Below are 27,203 nucleotides of genomic sequence, written 5' to 3'. Positions count from 1 at the left end.
GTTGTTTTTATCAAATCTTAGTTGCAATCTTTCCAAAAGAAAGCATCTGCAACTGGCAGACAATGGGAAATGCCTGTGGGCACTTATTTTTGTAGTTATTTTGATGTTATACCCCCCACCCCCCAAATTATACTTTCTGCAGCAGATTTAAACTCAGGGCCATATCTTCATTTTCCTCTCTCATAACGTCTCTGATTCAGGTTATCTCAGCCAAATTTATGAAGACACAAATCAAAATTGACTTTTTGCTAATGAAGCCGCCATCACACTAACAATTTAAATTAAAACAGAAGTAGCAGCAGATCAATTAAACACTAAGAACATCAGGGGTTGATGCAATTTGATGCTTGTCCACAGACTAGATGCAGAGGCCCTTTATGCTCATATCAATCGCTTATCACAGAATCACAGCTTGACTCATAGAGTGTGATGAAATGAGGGAAACTTGTAACACAGGAAATGATCATTTATTTACAAAACATAATTAAATAAAGAGAACATGTTTGTCAGTAGGTCATTAGAGTAAAGCACGCATGGAAGTGTGGGAGTGTGCAGAGAGCAAAGGATATCCGAGAAATCACGTTGTAGCCAAGCTGGTCCGAGCCAAAATCTGGTGTGGGCTCCTCAGTGAGCCCCTGCAGAACAACAACCCAGAGACACCCAGTGCCTAAGGGGTCATCACACTTTGAAACGTATTACTAAGTTGCTGCATAGTTAAGTCAGAAGTGCCTTTTTAAAGACAGAACAGAGACTTCTGGCAAACTTCACCTACTATCGCCTCTGTCAGTGCGCCCCAGGGTGGCTGTGGCTACAATGTAGCTTGCCATCACCAGTGTGTGAATGTGTGCGTGAATGGGTGGATGACTGGATATGTAAAGCGCTTTGGGGTCCTTAGGGACTAGTAAAGCGCTATATAAATACAGGCCATTTACCATTTACCATATCCAAACTGCATGGAGACAAACAAGGTCTGAAGAGGTTGAAGCTCCAGTAACACTTGTAGTATAAAGAGTATAAAGAAGTAACAAAACTGTTCTTTATACTATAAGTGTCGCTGGAGCTTTGACCTTTGACCTCAGATGTTTAAGCCTTGCCGGGCAAAATGATGCATGTGCAGAATTTAACCCAGCAATTCATCTGAAAGGAGAAAGTTTCACTGTGCTCACCTTAAATTTAAGCTCAACAACTGGATATGAAAGAAGGTGGTTCAATGTAAAAGTGCTGTGTGGAATCTTCTGTTAAAAACACACAAAAATCACAATGTTCACTCAATATTACTCAAAGTAGAGTATTTATTTTAGCCTTAAGACATGTCTGCACCCCAGAATCAGCCCTTAACTTATTTTAAGCCTTAGCTTAACCTTAAACCAAGTCTTCAACCTAAAATCGAATGATTTACAATAATCGACTGGCTTTTTTTGTCTCCAAAAGGAAGCAGGGTCGCGTCAGTGTGACTGCGTAAACAAAAACCTGTTTGTATAAACAGATTTATGTCCACACAACATGTAAAATGAGTCAGAACACACAGAAGCACAAACATACTGTGTGTGGTAGTGGATTGTTGGGAAAGAGTCGCTCCAGTGTGTGGCTACAACAACATGCGACAGCTGGAAACTCTGATTTTGTTTTCGCTCTACAAATGAATTTGTTGGGAGTATTAAAGGTTTGTGATCTTCACCTCATTAATGAAACAAATTAAAGCTGCAGCACATAGCCTCTCTGGATGTTGCTCTGATGTAAGTTCTTTTTCGATTTGATGCTCATCAACCGTTACCTGTAGCGCTTGTAATGCTCAAGTCAGTGCAGCTGAGCCTCTGAACTGGCTCAGTGCTGCACTGTGGGCGACAGTGCCTCCATTTAGGCCCGAGAGAGGGAAGGATGCACAATGGAGAGGATAGAGGAGAGAATGAAGGGACACTTTGTGCTCGTTGAAGAGGATGATCTCCTCTGAGACTCACATAACCCAAGATCCGGAGTCTCCCAAAGCTTGGGCACTTCCGCTCTTTCGGAAAAGACGTGTCTCCACTAGCGATAGCTGTCTTGTGTGAATGCTTTTGAAATGCCATCTCAGGAGAGACAGAGAAGAGGGACACGTCAGATTTGCCACTTCAAGTCTCACATCTGCAGCTTACTCTATTGTAAACTATGTTGCCTTCAATGTAGTACTGCTTTATTGTCACACATGCTATCAGAGAAAGTAACTTTTCACATTATGTGTCTGCTTCCTTAAAAATAAACTGCAGGAGAGTGTGTAAAGCAGGCAGGCCTCAGGTGGAGCTTTCAGGTCTTGCACAGGGCACTGAATGCAGAGAGATGCTTCTGAATGACAGGATATCCCAGTGCAGGAACTCCTACCTTGCCTACCCTCCCTTTACTCTTCCTGCTAGGCCTGCTGACTCCTATCCTGTCCATGGGGTCTGTTAATCTCTCGGGACAGTACAGGGAGGAGATCTGGAATACCGGGTGGCAGGAAGCTGAGGGTCTTCCAAGACTCTCCAGGGGTCAGCATCTCATCCTACCACACTATGGCAAGACCAGGCTCAAGGTCCGGTTTAGTGGCTGGGCTGCTAAGATGCTATTGTTAGGCTCAAGGAGAAATGTGTGCACACTTCCTTTGACTATTTTCTGCTTGACCTGAATTATTGGGTTCTGATTTATGACACTTGGACACGTGTTTGTAGCACACAGACTGTCTGATTTTTAAAGCAACACAATAGCTGTTTGTCACCCATTTATATGACAATGAATCGGTTGAAAATCTTCTTACTTTTCCATTAAGGAAGCAATTTGCATTTACTTGATAAAGAGCTGACCCAGTGTGCTGATGGACCGGGGTTGGATATTTTCACAGGGTTGTGTTTTCTCTGCATTTAGAGGTCGCCTCTAAGGTCAATGATGGTAAGGAAGAAAGAAAAAACCGTGAAGTGAATATTTGAACTATTGTGAAAAAAAAGTGTTTATAATAATTATAAATTGTACACGCGGACACTATATAAGATACACCTTGCTAATAACAGCTTGGAGCCCTTTTTAGTAACAAAACTGATTTAATTCTTCATGGCACAGATTCAACAAGGTGATGGAAACATACCCTGATAGATTTTGGTCAACACTGACATGACAGGATCGCACAGTTCCTGCAAATTTGTCCGCTGCAGATCCATGATGGGAATCTCCAGTTCAATATCATTCCAAAGGTTCTCATTTGGATTGAGATCCGGTGACTGTGGAGGCCATTTGAGTAGAGTAAAATCATCGTCATGTTCAAGAAGCTAATTTGAGATTATTAGAACTTTGTAACATGGAATGTTACCCAGCTGGAAGCAGACATCCCAAGATGGGTGCAAGACACGATGGATCCATGCTTTAATTTTATTTATGCAAAATTTTGCTTATCATTCGAATATTGTAGCACAAATTGAGGTTCATGAGGCCAGGCAACATTTTTCTAACCTTTTGTTGTCCACTTTTGGTGACACACTGCAAACTGTAACCTCACTTTCCTGTTCTTAGGTGACAGGAGTGACACCCGGTGTGGTCTTGTACTTCATAGTTTGAGATGCTGTGTGTTTAGAGATGCTCTTCTGCATACCTTGGTTATAATGTACAGTTATTTGAGTTACTGTTGACTTCCTATCCGCATTGTAGCTCTCCTCTGATGTCTGACCTCACCCAAGTATTTTCAATCAGAGAATTGCCGTTTACTGGATAATTTCTCTTTTTTTTTGGACCATTTTCAGTAAACCCTAGAAATAGCTGTGTGGGGAAATTCCCAGTACATCAGCAGTTTCTGAAATACTCAGACCAGCCTATCTGACACCAAGAACTATGCCTCATTCAAAGTACTGAAATCATCTTTAGTCCCCATTTTGATGCTTGGTTGTCTTGACCAAGTACCAAAAGTACCGCCTACCTCTTATTCCTAACCTCATTTCCTTAACCTCAATGAAAATGCCATTGTAAAGAAAAGGAAAAGTGAGTAGGAGAATTGCTAAGGACTTAGGAAAAGAGAAGAGCCGTGTGCTAAGAATTGGAACAGCCATACTCTAGTCTCTCCTTAACAACATGAAGCCGGATGCTTTCCATGTTGAAACTAAAATATGCAGAACATGGACTACAAAACCTGCCAAAACGTGTTGACAGTATAGTTGTATGGAGGTCTTATAAACAAAAGCAGCCTTTAAAAAATATAATCATAACAAAGGCTGGCATTTTAAAGGAGGAGGGACATTTAGGACCAGATCTACTAACGTCAGCAGCTGCAAGCCTTCTTTCAACAAAAACGCTACTTAAGTTGATAAAGAGGAACAGCGTCTGTTTTGTGACTGACAGTTTTTAACAGTTTTTAACAGTCTTTAACTTCCACTTTCAGGGGAAGAATATTTAAAGATGCACACAAAATCCTGTGTTCATGCCTAATGTGGTTGTGATAGCTGCTGCTAGGAGAGTGTATTTTTAGAAGTGGGGAGATGATATCAGAACGAGTGTGTAATCAGCACTTTGCATGGGTGGCTCAAAGCTGTTGCGCAGTGCTAAAACTTTGGCTCTGTCATAAAACGCTTGACTGAGTCTTTACGTGGAGTGTTTAGAGCGAACCCCACTTATTGTTCCTCAATAACACTGTTTTCATAAAACAGCAGAAATGAATAAAATGAGCTTCTTTTTCTCAGCAGTGCATACGATGAGCAACTTCTTTCTGCTGAAGTTGTAACAAGTAAAAGTGTTACTGTGTTAGACTGATGCCTGAGTGTTGCAGTGTGCTATTAAAACTAAGTGATGCACACACTCATCCACAAGGAGCAGTAACATAGTAACTGGGACGGTAAATAATGTTTTGTCTTCTTCTGCACACCGTACAGATCAGCTGTTCCACACAGATTTCAGGTTTATAGGGTCGAACAATTTGTACTGATGCAGTACTGATTCCCTCCATCCACTGATCCCAACTGAAGTAAGGTACTGTGGGTGGAAATCAGAGTTCACCTGAATGACAGATTAGACTGGAGGACCAGCAGTGATGCTGTGCACAAGCTCTAAAGTAAGCAGGAGCAGCATCAGTGCCAGGGATGCCAAAAAGAAGAACAAATTAATCTGCAAGGTTAGAAGAAGCACTGGTGAGAATTTGGAGGCGTCTGAGTGAGTGAGGGTCAGAGGTCACTGAACAAACTGCTCTCCATCATGGACAACCCGTCACACCTGCTCCAATCCACCTTTGTGAAGCAGCAGAGCTCCTTCTCCCTCTAACTGATTCAACCACGAAGAACACTTAGAGAAACCTTTCTATGGTTCTCTCTGTAAAAGTGTATAATAACTTCATTATGTGACAGGATCAGTACAGTATCTGTCTATCTCTCTATGTATAATTTTCTGTGAAACCTTACAGTTCAGAGAGCTGTGAGCCGGAAGAGGAAGAGTGAGGGTGATCTAGAGTAAGAATCCAGTGAAATATTTGTGTCGCCTCTAACAGTTTCCTGTAATAACATTTTAAAAATGCACAATATCAGAAATGCAGTACTGCAATTTTCTTTTAGTTGGGGATAAGGTCAGGTTGAATAGAAATGTACAGGATAGTGTGAAGACAATGCTTCAGAAATATATTGTCAACTCTTACAGAATTTGTAATTTTTATTTTTATTTTCAATGTGTAGTGAAAGAATTCTAAATGTATGAATTGCTAATATTTCGTACCGTAATATCCGTTAAAAAAACGTGCAACAACATGATTGTCACTGCATGACCCCAGTTATGACAAGATCGTTGTGGTTAAAACCAAACTGTGTGTTTGCAATATGGCTTTCCCCCGATCTCGACGCTGAAACTCTGCGCTCCTATCTGACTGAGAAGCTAGGTAAGTCCGTGACATGTCGGAAAATTGACACAACCCACAAATGATTAGCATCATTTCATGTTACTGCTGAATGTGATGACGTAAAGGATATGTATTTATGTCCGCCGCTATTTTGAGGCTCGTAGGCCTAAGAAGAGCAGAGGCCGCGGAGTCACTGCCACAGGGAGGATTGGGGTGCAGCGGCAGCGCACTGAGTCAAACACTGATTCTGAAGCAGCACAGGGCGGCAGCTTTCAGTGGGGTGCACATGACACGGTGAGATAAATGAGTATTAATATTGTCTCTTTTAATGGATAAACTCTTAGCGTCCTGTAATAGATTGTGTGCCCAGGAAACGTTTCTATCTAAGCAAGATCTGGAAAAAACGAATTGTTTGCACAAAGACTTTCATGGCGTTGGTGAATCTACCGCTGATCTGAGCTCCAGGGTGGTTCGTGGGGGTATCTCTATGCCATACAAGATGTATGATCAGCTGGTGAAATTTGATTGGGCTATAGGAATTGAGATTATTGGCCGAGATAGAAAGTTTACTATTCTTAATGTATATGTGCCCTATGAGTGTCCCCAGAATGAGGTTAGGTGTCCTAATAGACTGTCCTATGTCCTGAATGTCTTTCATTCAGGACATTGACTCCACTTGTGTATCCATTGAATGCAGATGTCTGATGATAGATCTTAATTTGCAAATCATTTACTGCAGTGCTGCTTGGATACTGGCTTGATTCTCTCTAGGAAAGTATTTTTGCCTGATAATAGCTACACATACAGTGGCTTGCAAAAGTATTCGGCCTCCTTGAACTTTTCCACATTTTGTCACATTACAGCCACAAACGTGAATCAATTTTATTGGAATTCCACGTGAAAGACCAACACAAAGTGGTGTACACGTGAGAAGTGGAACGAAAATCATACATGATTCCAAACATTTTTACAAATAATAACTGCAAAGCGGGGTGTGCGTAATAAAGTCATGGAAAGCAATTTTATAAGTTATACAACAGAGGGGTTCCTAAATCTTTGGTAAGAATTCTGTCCTTCTGGTATGCCCATCAGTCCATGCACATAAAATGGGGTTACTGTGTGTCTGCCCCCTTTTATGTGAGGAACGGGCTTAGACAGGGGAGTATTCTGCCTACTCTCTTGTTTAATGTTTATATGGGTGATTTGTGAAAGCTGTTAGATGACTGTGTAACAGGTTGTGTAGTTGGTAATACCGTATAGTGCTGGCCTTCAACAATTATTGAGGGCATGCTATGAATGTGGTCTAGAGTTTGATATTCATTATAATGGCAAGAAGAGGAATATTTTTATTGACAAAAGTAAGGAGGACCAGAATTGAGCCATTCCTGAATTCTCTCTTAAAGTGTGTACTCCAATTAAATATTTAGGTCATTACATGTCTGATGATTTGTCTGATGATATAGTCTGAAGTGAAACTAAACTAAATTCAGACTGCTTTCAGGACTTAAGGGCAAAGAAATTCTTCTCATTAAAACCGCTGAATGACTCATTGGCTGGTTTTCATCTTCTTGGTAGCACATAGGCATGTATGGTTATGGACATACATAATTAGTGGTAATTTATTTTATACACCACAGCTTTGATTGTTTTTTTCCCAGATAGGACAGCTACTGTCCATCTTTGCGCAGGCTTGACTGCACCTTTCAGCTGCAGAAGTTACCAACAGAAAGCCGTGCTAATTGTCAGGTTTTCTCTTTAAAACCCCCCAAATAACTCCATGTTTGTGTTTATCCTAGAACATACTGTCCTAGTTGTATATGATTCATTTGAGTGGGAACTGAAGGCTGTTTCTGCTCTCGGGATTCCCTGCGGCAAGCCTGCTTCCAGTCTAGACATGCTTAACTCACACTCATTGTAATTACAGGAGAATGAAAACATTGGTGTAAGTCCTGAATAGTCATGTCAGTCACCCAATCAAAGGGAGTAATTCTCTTTTCTCTGGTGTAGTTTAGCAAATCTGTAACATGAACATGTGAGCTTCATAAATCCTGGAAACCCATGAAAATAATCTGAGCAGATTATGTTTCACTTTGATGCTGTGGAGGATAATGTGACTGGCCATCTTGTTAAAAAAAAAAAAAAGAAATAGCCATTGCATGGGATTTTGAAATTGTACGCCGTTTCACTTAGAAACATTTAGCTGCACTGGCTCGAGTACATAGTTTGTCCTTATTTAATTTGCACCTGAATGTTTGTCCCAGTTTGAAAATGTGAAAACTGAAAATTGACAAAAAGTTCAAGATGTTTATGTCCTCTAGACTAAATTCGGATAAAGATTTTTCTTGCATGTCTGTGTGTGTGTGTGTGTGTGTGTGTGTGTGTGTGTGTGTGTGTGTGTGTGTGTGTGTGTGTGTGTGTCGTGGCTCAGAAGAGATTAAAGAGAACTGAGACTGTGACTGAGAAGGCAGAGCGAGTGTGGCTGCAGCTGTTTAAGTTCCTTCTTTTTCATAACAAAGACTTTTTCGACTTTCCCAAACTGAATTCAAAGCTGAAGTTTTCCTCCTACAAGAAATTCAATTTGGTCACATTTAGCCAAAAAAAGAAAACAGTCACATGTTTGTGACCTGAGAATTTTTACAGTGTAATATGGTATTTTACTTGTGATGAGTGCCAAAACTCATGGGAATGTAAATGTTTAAGTTAAAATCATTAATTTAGTGGTTTTGTAGCTGTATTTTATTATTTAATGTTTAGATATTGACTGGTGTGAATGCATCTGCAACTAATATAGCAATTAAGATCTGTCTCAGTTCCTCTCCAAAGGTTTTGCTGCAACAAAGCTGCTATATTACCATAGTAAAGATTTTTAAAAAGGCAAGAAACTGAGTTTGGGGTTCATGCAGTTATATATGAGAGAAATATCACTACAAAGGTTGTACTGTGCTGTACTGTATGGGTTTCTGTGCTATATAGAAGAGTATAGTAGGTATATTTTGAAGTAAGAGCTCAAGGCTATAGGAAATCCTGCTCCCAGTTTTTACTATAATTTCCAACAGTGTCACCTTTAAATGTGGTGTTCAGTCTTAACTGATTTAGACAAAGCTCTGCTTCATCTAAGGTTTTACAAAGAGACGGCAAGTCCACTGCAAATTAGTAACCCAGGATTAATCCAATCCCCAAGTCTCCCCGCTGTCACTGAATTTATCCTGTAAAAAGCTCATTAGAGTCCGAATTGGTTATCTGAATTAAAGCTCAGTGTGCTATCACATTAATATTGATATCTACCAAAATAATTCAGATGCATTTGGGATACACAGCAGCGCGGATTACAAGTGAAGTTTTGGTAATTAACACTTACGACTCTGTCTGGGACAAAGCCGAATTCTGTGTGGTTGATCCCGTTTGTGCTCACTGATTAATTTGGGGGGAACTGTAAGAGAAGAAACAAACACGCCTGAAGAGGGAAACAGAAGTCCAACGTGCATTTCCTCCAGACATACTGTACGCTTTGATTTCGGCCCCCCGAAACACAATAGGAGGGAAGGCTGCCTCCTCTGAGCAACTCACCAAACAGGAAGACGCGTATTCACTGGATTGGAGAAAATACATTCCACAAGATATCACAGCAGGGTATAACAAAGTGAGAGAGATCGAGAGAGACTGGGTTTTTTTCCTCTTCAAAACACCGGCTTTTAATTACAAATCATAGACATGAATTCAAAAAATAGTGTATATTCAGAAAAATGGGTTTCATGTTGTTACCAGGGAACAAATTCATTCATATTCAAAGGCAGAAACATCAGAGGCTGTCGATACAGTCACCTTTTAATTGGGGCTTTCCGCAGCTAGAAAACATTTGTCAGCTGCCATCTGTCTGTCTGGTCTGTCCACCCCCCCAACCCACACACACACACACACACACACACACACACACACACACACACACACACACACACACCTCTTACGCTACTCTTATCAGACTCAAACACCTCTTACTGACTAACTTACACCCTTCTCACACACACACAGACGTAGTCCTGCTGGCTGTGGTGCAGATACTGATCAGTCAAGACAGATCTCAAGAGCACAGTTTCTAATATGTCACACCTCCACCTCAAGAGTTTATTAATAAAAAACAGTAATGAGAGAGGGAAATTGCATGATCATAATCAACCTAATAGTTTCCCATGACTTGAGGACATGATTTCAGACTTTATAGCTCAGTACTTTTGCAGAAAGTCCACAGGAGAAGACGAACTGATGAGTATATCAGTCTTAATAAAAGTACATTCCCCTTATTTTTAAATGAGTCTCTCTTATGTTTCCTTATGTAGCTCAGTTTCAGTGCCTGCTGAAAAAAAAAAAAGTCTGGGGTTTTGGTGCTGTCAGACACCAAAACCATAAGTCTTCAGTCAATAGTCCAGAGTGAAAAGCAAAGGTTACACCCCGAAACTGGCTGCTGCTGAACCATAAACAAGCACTCAGTACTGGAAACTTTTGATTCACCTACATTGTTCTGCAGTGTTCATTTTGACCCCAGTGTGCCTCTGGGTGTTAATCCATAGTCACACCTTTGTGGGTAGAGACTGAATCTCTGTCTTCTGCAAGGACAGGGAGCTGGCCGGGCTCGCATGCAGGAACTTCTTCAGATTAAGTAGGCACAAGCACTGGGATCTGAAGCGCAGGTCAAAGAAGGCGTAAAGGAAGGGGTTGAGGCAGCTGTTGACATAAGCGAGGCAGGTGGCGTAGGGATGAGCCAGCAGGAGGAAACGCAGGAAATCACAAGTGGCGGGAAACAAGTCCAGGTAGGAGAGTGCGTCAGCGCTCTTCAGGATGTGGAAGGGCATCCAGCAGGCAGCAAACACCACTACCAGTGTGGTGATGATCTTCAGCAGGCGTCTCTTGCGCTGGTCTTCTTTGCGCAGGGTGTTGAAGTGGCGGTTGATCGTGCAGCCGATGAAGCCGTAGCACACCATCATTGCCATGAAAGGTAGAAGAAAGCCCAGAGCGGAGGAGGAGATGCTGAGGCCGGCAATCCACAGGTTCTCCTGTTTCTGTGTCACCAAACTGAAGTCCATGGCACAGGATGTGCGGTTGGTTTCTGCATCGTACTTGGTGGTGCGGAAGACGAGAGTCGGAGCGGCCAGTATAACAGACAACAGCCAGATGGCTATCAGGGAGCCTTGCATCTGAGCCCGGCTGCGCAGCTGGTTGCTGGATAAGGAGTGGACGATGGCTAGGTAGCGATCAAAGCTCATGCAGGTGAGGCAGAAGACGCTGGCGTACATGTTGAGCAGCACCACGTAGCTGCTTATCTTGCACAGAGCCACTCCGAAGGGCCAGTGGTAACCCATGGCTGTGTAAACAGCCCAGAGAGGTAGCGAGACTACAAAGGTGAGGTCGGCCAGGGCCAGATTTCCGATGTAGACGTCGGCAGCTCGCCGTTTGCCTTGTGATCTCCACACGGTGAAGATGACCACTCCATTTCCAGAGAGGCCGAGGATGAAAATGAGCATGTAGAGTACTGGGATGACAGAGTACGATGGCGTCCACTCTGAGTAGTCACACATTGAGGAGTTGTCTGGCTCCTCGTAGTCCTCGTAGTACTCGTAGCCCACAGTTGTCTCCATATTCACCCTTTCCTCTTTTCTTATCCTTATGTTAAAAAAAATTTGAGAGCGGGGTGAAAAAAAAAAGGACTTGGTTCACAGCAGCTGACAGCACTCTCAAGTCTGTTGCTGTATGTGAATTCTGCTTCCATTTATATACCCCCACCCAACTCGCACCCTCCCACTGCCCTCCTCCTCTGCATACACCCCCTTCTTTCCACTGACTGCCACACTAGATAATGCACTGTGAAGTAACTTCATTAAAGCCTGTCAAAGTTTTAATATATTTACAAGCAATTTCTGACTTTTATGCACAAAATATTTGCAACATGAACAAAATTCTGGAGGCAAACGTAAACTGTACAGACTCTCAGAGAAGCTGCAAACAAAACCACCAGAAAACTACAAATTTGACTCCCCCTGTAGTTTAAAAGTGCAAAAAATGTCTTAGAAAATTCTATACAGGAATTAAAAATGAAGTAACTATGAGCAACGAAAAACAAAGACAAACAAAAAAACTTGTAACATTAGCTGTTTGTGTTTTTTGTGCGTCTTTTTTTTCTAAAAAAAAAAAAACATTTAATTTCCCATATTTAGTTTGTAAAAACTAAAAAAATAATCCTAAAATCTAACTTACAAATATAACAGATACAGATTATTGATGAAAGTTCATTAAAGAAACAGACATGTTTGGACAGCAGCTCAGAGTTACGCCTGGGCACAGCAAGTTCCTTAAAGTGGCCAATTTTCATATCAATAGAGTCGTTCTGGTAGTGGACGATCCTGATTACCCGAAACCCGAATAAGAAAATGAAGGTTTTTTTACCTGGATTTTTTTGTTTTGTTTTGTTTTTATCTTGCCAGTACATGTTCAGACATGTGGAGCCACAAATTGGTTTTGGTCTGTTGAATTAAAGGACACAAAAACCATTAAAACAGGCAAAGATTTCCATTACAAATATTAGCTTTGAAGACAAACTAAAGATACATTCTGCAATTTGTTTGAGATGAATTTTTATTTTGTTGGAGATCTATATTTATATATGAAAAACATAAACACAATGGCAATAATAATCATCTATTTTAAAAATAAATGCTAAAAAGTGCCTCTGTAAGCAGCAAAACTTACAACCAGTGTGACACAAAAGACACAGTAGCCACCGTAGGTGTTACAGGTGCTGCTAATGACATTAATCAAAGTCCTGTTAGGTGCAGAGCTTTAATCAACACCATTAGTAACACCTGGGTTTACCTACAGTTTCATGTCTGAACGTCTTTCAATCCTAAATTTTAGAAACTTGGATATATATTTTTATAGGGTGACCACATCCCAATGTGGGACAAACAGTGTTTGTGTGGGACAAAGTGGGACACGTTTATATGGGGAAGCAGTCAAATGACATTTTTAAATGAAACTTTTTGCCAACTTTACATTAAGAACGATAAAAAAGCTCTCATTTGAAAGTCTTTATATATATTCACAGTATTCTCTGTGATTTCATGGTTACTTCAGCTGCTGCTCTGTCTTTGGGTTTCAGTAGAAATGCAGCCAGAAAATTGCTGCATATGTGAGTGCCTATGTTGCAGATTTATGCAAGAAAACAAACTTCCAAAGAGCTTTGCGCGAACAGAGAGATGTAACAAGCTGACACAGAAGCTTGCTGCTGTCTTAAAGTGCAAAATCACACATTTCTAACCACTGAAAGGGAAACAAAGGGGGGGGGCTCTAAAAGCAAATTAAAGCCTTCATCTCTTCTTTGCTGTTTTGTTGGTCCAGGTGGAACATCTCAGTCTTCAGCCGGCTCCGTCTCTCAGCACAGTGGCAGCAGTGGCGCCAGGGCACAGACCTTTAGACACAACTACTGTATCACTCAACAATCTTCCTCCACTGATCCCTTCCTCCACCACTCCACCATGTTTCTCCTGTCCCCTCCTTAGTCATCCCCCTCTCCCTCTGATTATGAAGATGAGGATATATTCCCATCTCCTGTCCTTTCACCAACATCATTTACTGTCACAGAGCTGCTTGTTGTTGCCAATTATTGTGATGTGTTGTTAGCCTGCGGTACTCGGTAATCACATTGATGTGACTGCATTTGTGTTGCCTCCACATTGTGAGCCTTGATTGTCCATCCAGCTCTGAGTTCATTGGGCAGAACAGGAAAACAGCAAAGCAAAGTGAATCAAAGCAAGCTTCCTTCTCGTACTCTGGTGGGACTGAAGTCTGTTTTTAGCTGTGTGTTGACAGAAATGTGAACATATAGTTGAATAAAACACCAGACCTTGATAATCAGCCTGCCACCCACTCACTTTTCCCAAAAATAAAACCCTTGTTATGTTTTGTAGAGGAGTTTTGGGAAGAAGAAAATTAACAAAAAGTCTCCTTTAAAACAAATCAAGACAGAATCTGTGAATCTTGTGTGATGCATTTCTTGAGACCACAAAATAAGTATTTTTTCCTTCTATTTTTATTCTTGAAGGCTGGAAACTGAGCTGGTAACTCCTTGCAGACCATCGACTGCTTCACTTAATCAGACCAGAGCCTGTTTCCACAATGTTCAGCTCTTGTTTTTCCTCTTTAATTGGCCACCTGTGTGTGTCATACTGTTTGTTGTTGTAGTCCACTCTCATGTGTGGCCTAGTGCTGTAAACCACATGCCATGAATGCACAAAGATGCTCCTTGTGTTTTGCCTTTTCTTCAAGCACTTTAAGGCATTTCACTCTTAATCCCAGCCCTTCGCTCAGCTGTCATCCGTCACAAAGACATAAACACACGCTACAGTGGAAGTGTGTCTGCAGGGCTGCAGAACGCCTCTCTGATCTTTTATCGCAGCCTCGTGTGTTTGCGTGTTTATGGACCTCTTTCAGTGATACTTATAGCGCTAGAGGAGCATGAGGTGTGTGTTCTCTCTGTTTAGGTGTGTGTGAGAGCTGGTGGGGGTCTGACAGTTGTTTGATGTGTGTTAAGTTGTCAGACCACATGCACACCAGCACCCCCGCCCTCCCCCACTTTACCAAGGCAACTGTTTCCGCAAAGGTTTTATTTGTGTTCTGACGAACTCTGAGTCAGACTCGTGTGGAAAAGTTATGATGTTGCCGATGGTAAAATAACCCTCGAGGAGATACTGATCAGCACAGGTGATATTAGCAATTCAATTACAGCCTGATATCCACTTTTAATTATGAGAAACTCATTAAAGCTAACACTTGAGTTGCTCCTGGAGAGCGAGACCATTTGGGTGTCATTCTGGTCTTTTAAGCAGAGACGCTGGGGTGATTGACACCAAGTTGTTACCAACAGGGTGGAAGTTTATGCATAAATATTTCCGCAGAGACTACTGAGCTTTACAGCTTTACATTTGTTTGGCTGAACCAGCGTTGAGCTCATCTTTTAAGAAGTGATTACCTTGCATAGACTTGTGGCAGCTGGTGCCCAGTTGCCCTGCCAGACTGTGGGTGGGGAAAAAAGTTTTCATCTGTAGCTTTTCTCTTGCAGATGATACAGAGTAAAACGATCATACTCTTTTATTTGGGATGTTTCACTTGAGTTTTGGATAGCTCTACTTTAAGTTATTGTTATATTTTTGTTTTTTGTTTTTTTGTTTTTAAAAAGAGCAGCAGTTAACAGTTAACAGCAGGATGGCACAAAAGCTATGAGTACTGAATACATAGATTTCCTTATTTTCTCTTTGTCCTCCTCACATTTAGCACTGTTTCAGTTGTGTTTCACTTTCACAGCCATAATAAATAAATGACGTATAGTACTTCGAGAACAATTATATTAAATAAAAGGTCACAAAGGATCAGGAAATAGCCATGCCGCAGCAACCGAGCAGTGTAAATACTAATACTGCACTTTCTTGTTTCCTTGCAGCATACGTGCAAGAGGTCAGATAATTTTTTTCTTTGTGCACTTTTGACCTGATGACCCCACTGCACTGCGTGTCATTCAGATATCAAGAAGAACAGCAGCTAAGCTCAACAACAGGTCAACCCACTGCAGACTTGTTAGTGTTTTCTGTTTGTAGGTCATCTGGCCAGGACAGTCTGTTGATAGAAATCTTCCTGCTTTCCAAAGTGTTGCTGTCTTCTGAGCCAAGACAGAAATATTTATCAAATACAAATCCGAGGACAAGACAGGAAAATCCTGAATATTTTTTGTTTTTATAAATAACTCAGGCTTGGACTCCGGATCATTCGTGAAAATAGAATATTTACAGAGAGCGACTCCTCGTCTCTTAAGCTGAGTTGAGTTTTGATAATAAACAAAATGTGATGAGCTAATTCATGATTTATAGAAGCACTGTTGCATGGCAACAGCGGCTTGTTTACAGCCACAGAGCGCTGTATCAGTATGTTTTCATTTCCTGTCTGCTGCAGGATAATGACCTATAAGGAGGTTTGTTTGTTTGGTGATGGTAGGAAACAGATACAGCATATAATAGTGAGAGATGTACAGTAACTCGTACCGCCCTTGTTTACAAAGTCACAGCAGTATGAGATGCGACTGTGTCGTCTTCAGGTCACAGCCTTGGAGAGCAAACCTGCTTTGCTCAGACTATTTATTTATTTATTTATTTATTTAATAGAGTTGACTCTGTTTAGAAGATGTGAACGTGACGTATGTTTATTACTCAGTATTGGTTTGAGTGTTGCAGCCATTTGAAGCTGCAGACTGGAGCTGTATTATGCACGCTGCGGGATTTAGCCTGCTCAGGGGTTTGTTACTAATATGGGGGGGATGGGTGAGGACATGGGGGACTGGACTCCTTCTGAAAGTTTTTAAGGGATCACGTAGATAGGAATTACAGATTACAACTGCAGTTATTGAATATGCAGTGCTCAAATAGTAACAATACAGGAGTGATGAAAGATGAAGTAACTGATATTAGTTAGCGGCAGGTGCAAGCTGTATGTATACAACAAGTGTACATACAGCTATACTTGTTGTATACAAGGCTGTAGTTCATCTAGGAGGTGCAATGTACAGAAGTTTTCATGCAATCATCATTGGCACGAATGTCAATGGAAATTGTGAATGGTAATTTTACAGTTTATTAATTTCTTGTAATGTTCCTTTTTCCAGGGTAGAATGATTGTATAGCACACATCTGTTCTTAAGTTTGAAAGCCTCACCTTTACTCCTGTAAAGATACCTCTTGTCACTGTGAACAAAAAGTCTTTGTCTCACCAATCTTAAAAATACTTAAAAATTCTCAAAGTTGTTTCTTATCAACATCACCCAAGATTATTCATTTTGGCGCTACCATTGTGGTCTCAGTGAATAAAAAAATAGCTAATGGGCTTGCCTTCTGGACATAGGCAATGTTAGACATGTCAGATAATTTAAAGAACCCGTCTTCCACTTGTGTTGGGCGTGCAGAAAAAGAAAAACATAGTGGATTTACTGATAGCAGACTTAGTGGCAACTGAATCTGTAGCTGTGTCATTAACTGGCAGTTATGCGTGTGAATGTTATGTGTTGAGGGAGAGGATGCATGCCGATTTGACGATCCAAACCGTTTGGGAACAATAGAGATAGGACCAGTGGTTCCCTGCAGTAAAACCCACAGTAACACATCCTTCTTCCTGCAGGGATCATCCAGCAGGCAGGAAAACTTTATCGTCTGCATTCCTTTGCCTTCTTTTTCTTCTTCTTCGTCTTCTCGTTGGAAGACCAATGTTGTCTGCAAAAGCACTAGGTAGCCTAACAACTGTGTGAACTATTCCAAATGCACCTCAAGGGTTTAGTAAGTGTTTGAGTCTTTTATCCCTCACATGTAACATGAACATTTTTATAGATTTTTATGGCTGTCCAAACTTCACAGAGTTTTTGAAACACAAGCCTCTGGTTTAGTTTCAAGGTTGAGAAATGGACACACACACACACACACACACACACACACACACACACACACACACACACACACACAAAATCCTGCATGTTCATAAAATAACACCCATGACTGCACTGGATGCAATACAATAAGCTATTGTAACCTCAAACCAGAGGTCTTGATGGACATGTGCTTTTGCCATTAGTTCAAAATTATAAAATGAGGTCACTTGCTGCTGTGTGTTAACACGTACATCCCTTGCTCTCTCTCTCTCTCTCTCTCTCTCTTGAGTGGACACACGTATACACACACAAAGCAAATATTAAGAAAAGAATATAGTCTCTCCTGTTATTAGTTTATTTTTGACTTTTATTGAGAATTTCAGTATTTGAAGGTCGCTCCCATTAGTTCCCCACCACTGTATCCTATGTGCACAATGCACTTACTTGTGTAGCATGAATTTCTACAGATTACTGTGGCCCCAAAACATTGTGAGAGAAATGATAACCACAGCATTTAGCTGTCTGACACTTTTATACACATAAAATGAAAATGTAAAATCAATGCTCCTTAGCTAACTACTGGTTGATGATGTATCCTCTTCTTACGCTGTGGTCAAATTGTCCACTTGTTCGCTCACTCATCCACTAGTGTTTGCTACATAGTGGGGAACATGTGCAGACAGCTGTTTGTAGATTTCAGACCCTACTTGGACGTACTACAGTTGCATAATTATCCACCTGATATTTCTAATTATTTCTGTTTCTGAAACACTGACAGACGATCTGCACCACATTTGAAGCTACAGAAGCCTGAAGATTATTTTTGAAACTATACATATTGTAAGTGACTTAAATCTCTCCACATTTATATAAAAATAATAACATATATATATGTGCACAGACATTTGTTACACTATATTGAAAATAAAGATGGTAACTGCTTGGGGTTGCTACTTTTTTAGGCGATGTCTTACATATTACTTGTCATTTTAGAAAAGTGTGTTACATAAAGCATTACATTACTTATTAGCTTCCTTTTGTACAGTACTGTGCAAAACTCTTGATGATGTGCTTTTGTGACAGCCTGCGAGTGCAGAAAGTAGTGAACTTAAATTGAAAAAGAAACAAGAAATCCTCTGAAACTGGTTAAGTACAAGGACTGGACTGAAAATGGGTGAAAATGCAACCATTGTCCAACAGAAAACACATCACATAATTAAGAGTATAAATGTTGGGCTACAGTCGCTCATACTGGCCACAATCTCTGCGCCAATGAGGACACATAGAACACCTATTATTTGGTTTCTAAGCATTAACTCAAAGCTGCTTTAAAGTTTTAAAACAACACAAAGAACACTTCACGGAAAATCCTGTAGCCACTGTAGCTACTGTACTACTACAAAAGAAGGTACAAATAGAAATGGAGGGTACAATCCCACAAGTGTGACTGCTGGGTTCTTAGCTTTGTATTAGCATGCTGTTTTTGTAGAAGCTTGTACTGCTGTGTTACTTTCTGGGAGGGTGCTAATTGCATATAAAAACTGTGTACAAGTACAGCTACAACAAGTATACTGCACTGAAGCTGAGCCAGAATACTGCTTTGTGTCTGAAAATAAGATCCATCTATTCATGCAGTCATTTAAAAATATTATAACTGCTTATCCAGTTTAGGGTCACAAACCCAGCTGTAACCCAGGAAACCCAGTAAAACAAGATCCACTATAATAAATCGAATGATATACATTTCTGATAGGAACTTTGATTCTCTGTATCTCTGAGTTATTCTGAAGGCAGGCCTAACTCACTAACCTCAATATTTTTTACACTTCTGCATGTCTTTGTTGATGTAAGGATCCGGCTGATGTTTCTGTTGGTGTTATCAAATGCTGGCAAGTGCTTCTGCTCACCAGTGGCTACGTTATCAGGGTCAGAGCAGACTCTGTCCCTCACACACAGACACATGCACGCCACAACTAACATATCCCAAGGTTTGACCTTCATATAATTAACACAGCTTCATCTTAATTTTTTGAATCACAGCCCTTGGAATTTTTTCTTATTGTTCTTTTTGTCCCCCTCACGTGCCTGTAAACAGATTAATGGCCCTAAAACATCAGTAATGCTTAAACACTCGCCTACGGCACTACCCCCCCCATCCCCTTCTTTGTGTATCCTCTTCAAGCCCCCGGTTTCCTTGCCGGGGGAAAAGAGGACTAGATGGACAGGAAGAGAGGAGACAGTGGGGATGTGAAAAAACAATGGCAGGAAGTGGCTTTAGATCAATACAGATTAGTGGAAAACATCATCAACGCAGCAGAGCGGAGTCAACAAACATCCCCCGGTGAAGAGATAAACACGCCACACGAACAGTGCCAAAAACTCTTCACATGGGATGGGTCTTGTTATAGGATATTTTACACCATAAATCAGCAGAACATCTCCTACATAATACAAAATTAGCTGCTGAAACTTCACTCATGAGCTACGACATTTTCATTGTCACTGGCTTTTGATTTACAAAAAACAAAACAAAAAAAAAAGAGTAGTTGTTGCATGTTAGCACCCGTTATAGATTACAAGCAGCGCTGGATGACTTTAGCTAATTATAATAATCATATGTTAAAATTGGAATGGTTTAACCACAGTGAATTAGAGCTGTAGGCATTTTTAAGTTATGATGCATTCCTCTATGTTTTAAATATGCAAATAGATAAAGTATAATCATCCTCTGACAGCTTCAGTTGCAATGAATGTAATAAACATGCTGAGCAGTCCAGCCTGCAGGCTTCCATCAGCTTAAATGTACAGTGGGGCAAAAAAGTATTTAGTCAGCCACCGATTGTGCAAGTTCCCCCACCTAAAATGATGACAGAGGTCAGTAATTTGCACCAGAGGTACACTTCAACTGTGAGAGACAGAATGTGAAAAAAAAAATCCATGAATCCACATGGTAGGATTTGTAAAGAATTTATTCGTAAATCAGGGTGGAAAATAAGTATTTGGTCAATAACAAAAATACAACTCAATACTTTGTAACATAACCTTTGTTGGCAATAACAGAGGTCAAACGTTTACTATAGGTCTTTACCAGGTTTGCACACACAGTAGCTGGTATTTTGGCCCATTCCTCCATGCAGATCTTCTCGAGAGCAGTGATGTTTTGGGGCTGTCGCCGAGCAACACGGACTTTCAACTCCCGCCACAGATTTTCTATGGGGTTGAGGTCTGGAGACTGGCTAGGCCACTCCAGGACTTTCAAATGCTTCTTACGGAGCCACTCCTTTGTTGCCCGGGCGGTGTGTTTTGGATCACTGTCATGTTGGAAGACCCAGCCTCGTTTCATCTTCAAAGTTCTCACTGATAGAAGGAGGTTTTGGCTCAAAATCTCACGATACATGGCCCCATTCATTCTGTCCTTAACACGGATCAGTCGTCCTGTCCCCTTGGCAGAAAAACAGCCCCATAGCATGATGTTTCCACCCCCATGCTTCACAGTAGGTATGGTGTTCTTGGGATGCAACTCAGTATTCTTCTTCCTCCAAACACGACGAGTTGAGTTTATACCAAAAGGTTCTACTTTGGTTTCATCTGACCACATGACATTCTCCCAATCCTCTGCTGTATCATCCATGTGCTCTCTGGCAAACTTCAGACGGGCCTGGACATGCACTGGCTTCAGCAGCGGAACACGTCTGGCACTGCGGGATTTGATTCCCTGCCGTTGTAGTGTGTTACTGATGGTGACCTTTGTTACTTTGGTCCCAGCTCTCTGCAGGTCATTCACCAGGTCCCCCCGTGTGGTTCTGGGATCTTTGCTCACCGTTCTCATGATCATTTTGACCCCACGGGATGAGATCTTGCGTGGAGCCCCAGATCGAGGGAGATTATCAGTGGTCTTGTATGTCTTCCATTTTCTGATGATTGCTCCCACAGTTGATTTTTTCACACCAAGCTGCTTGCCTATTGTAGATTCACTCTTCCCAGTCTGGTGCAGGTCTACAATACTTTTCCTGGTGTCCTTCGAAAGCTCTTTGGTCTTGGCCATGGCGGAGTTTGGAGTCTGACTGTTTGAGGCTGTGGACAGGTGTCTTTATACAGATGATGAGTTCAAACAGGTGCCATTCATACAGGTAACGAGTGGGGGACGGAAAAGCTTCTTACAGAAGACGTTACAGGTCTGTGAGAGCCAGAGATTTTCCTTGTTTGAGGTGACCAAATACTTATTTTCCACCCCAATTTACGAATAAATTCTTTACAAATCCTACCATGTGGATTCATGGATTTTTTTTTCACATTCTGTCTCTCACAGTTGAAGTGTACCTCTGGTGCAAATTACTGACCTCTGTCATCATTTTAAGTGGGGGAACTTGCACAATCGGTGGCTGACTAAATACTTTTTTGCCCCACTGTATATTGTCATACAGTGTTTGATATAGGTAGGTGGGTAGAGCCAAATATCTATGATATCGATACCAACCTTGGTATTGGAAAGACACTAGTGTGGTGAGATAGATATTGATTATTGCAGAAAGTTTACATCACAGTGATTTAGTCGTCATTAAAATGTGTCCAGAATTTGCAAGTTGATGATGATTCATGTCATAAATCATGGCACACTGCTCTCTCCTGCATAAGCTGCCTAAAAGTGTCAGTATAGGTATTGGCAATACTGGCCTTGTATTCACTTGGTATCAGATTGATACAAGTACTGCACGGCGCTAGTGTTTGAGTGACATCCCAAAAAGAAAACGTGCAAATTGAAACACAAAGGCTAATCAGGAGATTGTGACTGCGATGAAACGAAAACAACTTGAAACAGAGTGGGAGGTTCAGCAGGTCAGAGGTCACATGGAGGTTACTAAAACAGAAAACCTGATAGGAGTAGAGGCTGTTTATTGTGTAACCAAGAGCCTAGCCAACTTCAAACATACTGAAATCTGGTGGAAAATTGGCAAATTAACTGTCAATGCTGGTGCACAGAGCTGCAGTAACCAAAGAATATTATCATTTCACTGTATGACGTCTTTTTTTCTGTTAATGTATAAAACTTGACATGACCCAATACATTTTAATTATATTTAGTCTATAAAGGGCAGCGATTTCTTTGCATCTTCTTGGATCTTTTGTATGAAGAGAATCTGTGGTCCTAGAACCTCAAGGCTTTGCTATCCTGCACTTCATGCTCTGCAGTACAGGCTACAAAGAGAGGAAATCATTCTTTCGGTGATTGCTTGCTTAGTTGTAACTTTTCTATAAAAGAGACTGGGGGGAACCCCGGGCTTAAACCAAACAGGTGTGTGCTATCATTTCCTATTACAAATCACAGAGTGTCAGAAAAAGCTGATGGAGCTGAGATCATCAGAGTTACATTCCCAACTACTGTTATCCTGAGGGAGAGTGATAAAGGGAACACACACACTTCCTGTTCACTGTCCATTCAATGAGCATCTGTCTGCCCCCCTGACACCTTCCACTCCTCTTCCTGTCCCACACGTGCTGCTCTGCTACTTGAAACTTCTCATCAAAGCCCCCCAAATACAGAGGGGTTACCAACTGGAATGTCCACAAGGTCTCAGACAACTAAGATGGATAATTTCCTAAATGCATGTTTCTCCCATAAAAAGTCAGCCTTCCTAAAGGAGTACTGGGTTGGATTAGTTTTACAAGAGCAGCTGTTTTGTCTGGCACTGTCCAGCAATAATTTGGTTTTGCACGCAAATGCAGACTTCAGAAAAATCATATCAGCAAATCATAATGGACCCACAAGAGCAGTGGAAGGCTCTTAATGAGATTGACGCAAGCGTGTGTGAGGAGATGACGTACGGCGAGGTGAAAGCCCCAGAAGAGTTTGCCCTGAGAGATGAAGATAAATAATAATACCACTACCCTGCTGAGGAATTCTACCAGGACCTTGTGGAGTGGGTGGTGCCAGTCATCATGGAGCTGGAGAGGCGAGAGAACATCGAGCGGCAGATAACCAGTATCTGCCTGGATAAGAGTCCAGATGAGATGACCTACCTGCTAAAATGCCCACTATGCACAGTTCTCAGAGATACACTCTTGTTGTATCTTGTCCTCACATGTTCCCTTCAGGGATTTTTATCAACCAGCTGGGCTGTGTTTATTGTCATTGCTATGCTGATGATACTCAGTTGTGTGTGTGTGTGTGTGTGTGTGTGTGTGTGTGTGTGTGTGTGTGTGTGTGTGTGTGTGTGTGTGTGTGCGCGCGCGCGCAACTTTGCAAACTGTTGCAGGGATCTCACATATTTCAGTGTAGTGATATCATAACCTCATCCCAAATGTAATCAGGAATAATTAAACAAATAATAATTCGTCTGACTTCAAGAGCACACGAGTCCATTGACTTATGAATCATCGACTTGCAGAAACTACATATTTCCCCCCACATCCTGGTATTTTCACTTTGGTAAACCATCCTTCCAACAGCTTGAACACATCACACTCTGTTTTATCTCATTGGGTATTGACAGCTGTAACACACTTAACTTTTTTTCTTTTTTTTAAGCCAAGATGCGATGTCGTTTCTACAGTTAGTCCAAAGAGTGACTTTCTGTTATCACTTTGGTGCTGGCTTTGGGACACTCGCCTTCTGTGAAATTTAAGATGGGTTCCTGCACATATCAGTAAGCTACTGATCCCCTTATAAGTACAGCAGGCCTCTCAGAATCTCCTGTTGGTGCTCAAAGTTCAAGACTTGACGGTAACAGTTGTGCTTTGAAGGCCACACCAGCAGACTCTGCTGAGTGTTTTAAATCCTGCAAGCTTTCTCTGTTGCAGGAATTTCATTTAAGCAATTGCTCTATCATAGTTAGCCACTGTAAAGCAGGTTTTTTTCAGAACGTTCCACAAATGTTCAGTTTACTTAAGGCTGCATTTCATTTTTGTTTGTTTTTTTAAAGTCACCCCTTCTAATTTGCCCATTGGGCAGGGATGGGGGGTGGCAGGTGGGGATAAAGCTTCAGACCCTCAGTCCTTGTTACCAAAAAGCTTTACAAGAGCTTTAGAGCTCACGAAGGCAGACTATAATCTCCCAGACGCTTCACACATATGGCATCGTGAGATCATCCACCTCACTCTGCTCACCCCCCCATAAACAGCTACAGTGTATAAACAGACATCACATGAGAGATATCTGCTTACATACACATATTGTATGTGCATGCTGTTGATGTGAATCTGCTGAAAGGAAAATGGTTAAATGACTGTGAGTAAATATTGTGGATTTCATCCTTATCCACCTCTGGGATGCTCCCTTTTGAAGAAATGTTGTTATACTGGTTTTTGTACATATTTTAACATATAAAATGAGCCACATAACATAAAAGTGCATAAGAAAGCGCTGGCCCTGTATTTATAAAGTTGCAAATGTTAGCGAGATTAAGTTTCAAAATATCAGAACAATTTCTGGTGTCCAGCTCATCAGCATCTATGCTCTCTGTATTGGGTTGGGTATCTTCATGGGTTGACTTAAATTAAATGTTGTGATAGAAATTAAATTGAACACGTCTGAATTATGGGCACTATTTAAACCAGGACATTGTGCTTCATATACACTGGGGACCTTTAGCAGGGGCATGGTGCAAAATGCAGTAGCCAAGAAAACTGTGCAAGAACACTGTGGATAGAAGGTGATTGTTGTTGCTTCCAGTGTAACAAAATACATGATTGTTTCACTTTCCCGGATCATCTTTTCTTCTCAGTGTGCGCACACACACCGCTATTAGCCTGCAAAAAGCTTCACCACTGGGAGAAATAGCATTTCCAATTTAGAGCACTTATTTTCTGAAGATGATTTCACTGTTATTAAAAGACTTGTTCAGGTCACTCTACTTTTAAAGCACTCAGGAGTAGGGGTGAAACATTTTAAAAGCTAAACAAAGTATAGTGATGTCCTTGCATGCAACTGAGGCCCAGCAACAGGCGATTACACTGCTAAAGCTCAAAATTCTCATCTGCACTTTACAGAGCGTGGTTATGGGATCACGTCTGGGTCACATCTCCTCCTCTGCAGATTAGCCATAAACACAAAGTCTCCCATTACACCCTCTCTGGTCTACGATCAGGTCTAACCAGTGTCACTGAGCACTAGCAGAGGGAGAAGGTCCACAGGTGGACGGCTGGGGGGCAGGGTGGGGTTAGATTGAGGTGAAGGGTGTCGCTGGATTGGAAATAGGCAGTTCAGCCTGCATTGTTACAGCTAGCAGAGACATACACAAAAATGCTCTAATGACAGGCATCCCCTTGACAAAAACACGCACAAAATCCTTCACATAAATAAAAGAAGCCACTGTGAAGGCTTCCTGTGCAGAATGTGACATGAGGAAGCTGGGCGTGCCAAATTAAATCCTAGTATCTCCTCTAATTCAAGAAGTGTACTATCAAATGACAGAAAATAAGAAAAACTGAGACCATACAACCATCTTTTACTTTTTAATGCAGTTTTGGCTTCTCACCAGTTTAGTAAATTAAAATGTAGCAGGAGAGATTCTTGGCTGTCATGTTCTTGGACTGCAGCTGAATCTTACTGAGGGAATGAGAAGAAGAAAAAGAAGGCCTGTGTGCACGCAGAAGACTCCATTCAGAGACCAAAGGCAAATGGCTGTGTGAGGCACTTTGGATGGTGGTGTGGGAATTCGCCCTATTTGACATGCAAATTCCTCCAAGAGCTGAAAGAGCCGGAGAAACAGGTGTCCAAGGAAGTGTGCTGCTGCGTGGGTGAGGGCGGGCGGGCGGACGGGTGGGTGTGAGGGCGTTGAACGATAACACAGGAGGCATTCAAATACTGCTCGTAACTTTGGTCCCGTCTGTGTGGCACTTTATCCCCTTGTGTTTGACAGTAAATGCAGACGTAAGAGAAAGTTATCATAAAACAAAAAACCCAGGAAATACCTGTTCAAGTTTTATTGATTTAAATGGAATTTGGTGGAAAAAAAATACACATTTTAAATCAAATGAGGCAAAATATCAGAAATCTACATGCCCCTATCAAAATAAATGCTCTGTTGTTTCAAAATATAACTGTTGCAACGATTAATAATAAGCAGCATCTTATCAACTTAGTGGAGTGTGCATTTTCCAGTGGATGGAAAGCAAACTAAACGTTCTTACTCTTTAAAACGACCGGTTAACTTATTCAAATTCCTTCCCTGGACCAAAATTAACTCTTCAGGACAGCTTTTTGCAGAAACCGTTGAAGTATTGGTTAAAAAACAAAACAAAAACAAAAAACCCCACAAAAATCAAAGTTTTAAAATCTCCAATGTGACTTTAAAAAGCTCCACAGGGCATCACAAGTAAACAGTGCCTCAGAACAAATTTTTTAAAATGAACCCGTAGCATATGCTTTACAACATTTGAGTGTTTAAAAGTCAACACATACCCACAACCATTTTCCATTATAGAAATCATCGACTGAAAATAATCTCCAAAGGTATGGTGGTAACTCCAAATAAAGCCACATCTTTTGCTGGTAATGTTAAACGTTGCCTGTTTTTCCAGTTCATTTCGAATTTTTCTTCACTTGCAGCATCTCGGTTTTATACAAGTATTTACACGTCACCGTCAAAGGTTTACAGCTCCATCGGCTTTAGCCGCAGAGAACAACCCTCTAGTGCGCTCCTTTTCTTTTATTGTAATAATTATACAAATTTAAAGCAGATGAAACCTTTAAAATGTAATTGTACAAAAACAGCTTATACTGTTTCATTTACAACATAAATAAAAACTCCACGCACTCCCAAACTGACAATACTGTCAGACACAACTGAATTACTTCCACGAATACATCTTAAAAAATAAACTTTACAAATCTTTGGCTTAGTGGCACAAAATGTCCCTGAACTATCGTCCTTCATTTGAGTGTCAAACAGCTTGCGTCGGTTTTTTCCTCTCCTTTTTCCCCTGTAAGACAAAGGCTGCTGCTCA

General features: G+C 41.1%; 1 protein-coding gene across 1 annotated transcript; it reads right to left on the bottom strand.

The window, feature by feature from the left end:
• Positions 1–9,474: 9,474 nt before the first annotated feature.
• On the bottom strand, positions 9,475–12,588 carry LOC113025798 (apelin receptor B-like). The gene is made up of 3 exons (XM_026173963.2): positions 12,548–12,588; positions 12,245–12,321; positions 9,475–11,464 (listed from the first exon to the last, which is right to left on the bottom strand). The coding sequence occupies exon 3, from the start codon at positions 11,437–11,439 to the stop codon at positions 10,375–10,377; it is 1,065 nt and encodes a 354-aa protein (XP_026029748.1). The 5' UTR covers positions 11,440–11,464; positions 12,245–12,321; positions 12,548–12,588; the 3' UTR covers positions 9,475–10,374.
• Between the last annotated feature and the right edge of the window lie 14,615 nt (positions 12,589–27,203).

Source organism: Astatotilapia calliptera, chromosome 7 (genome assembly GCF_964374335.1).
Source record: "Astatotilapia calliptera chromosome 7, fAstCal68.1, whole genome shotgun sequence".
In the NCBI taxonomy this organism is placed as follows: Eukaryota; Metazoa; Chordata; class Actinopteri; order Cichliformes; family Cichlidae; genus Astatotilapia; species Astatotilapia calliptera.
The sequence above is the reverse complement of the archived record's forward strand: the minus strand, read 5'-3'. Positions and strand labels throughout refer to the sequence as shown.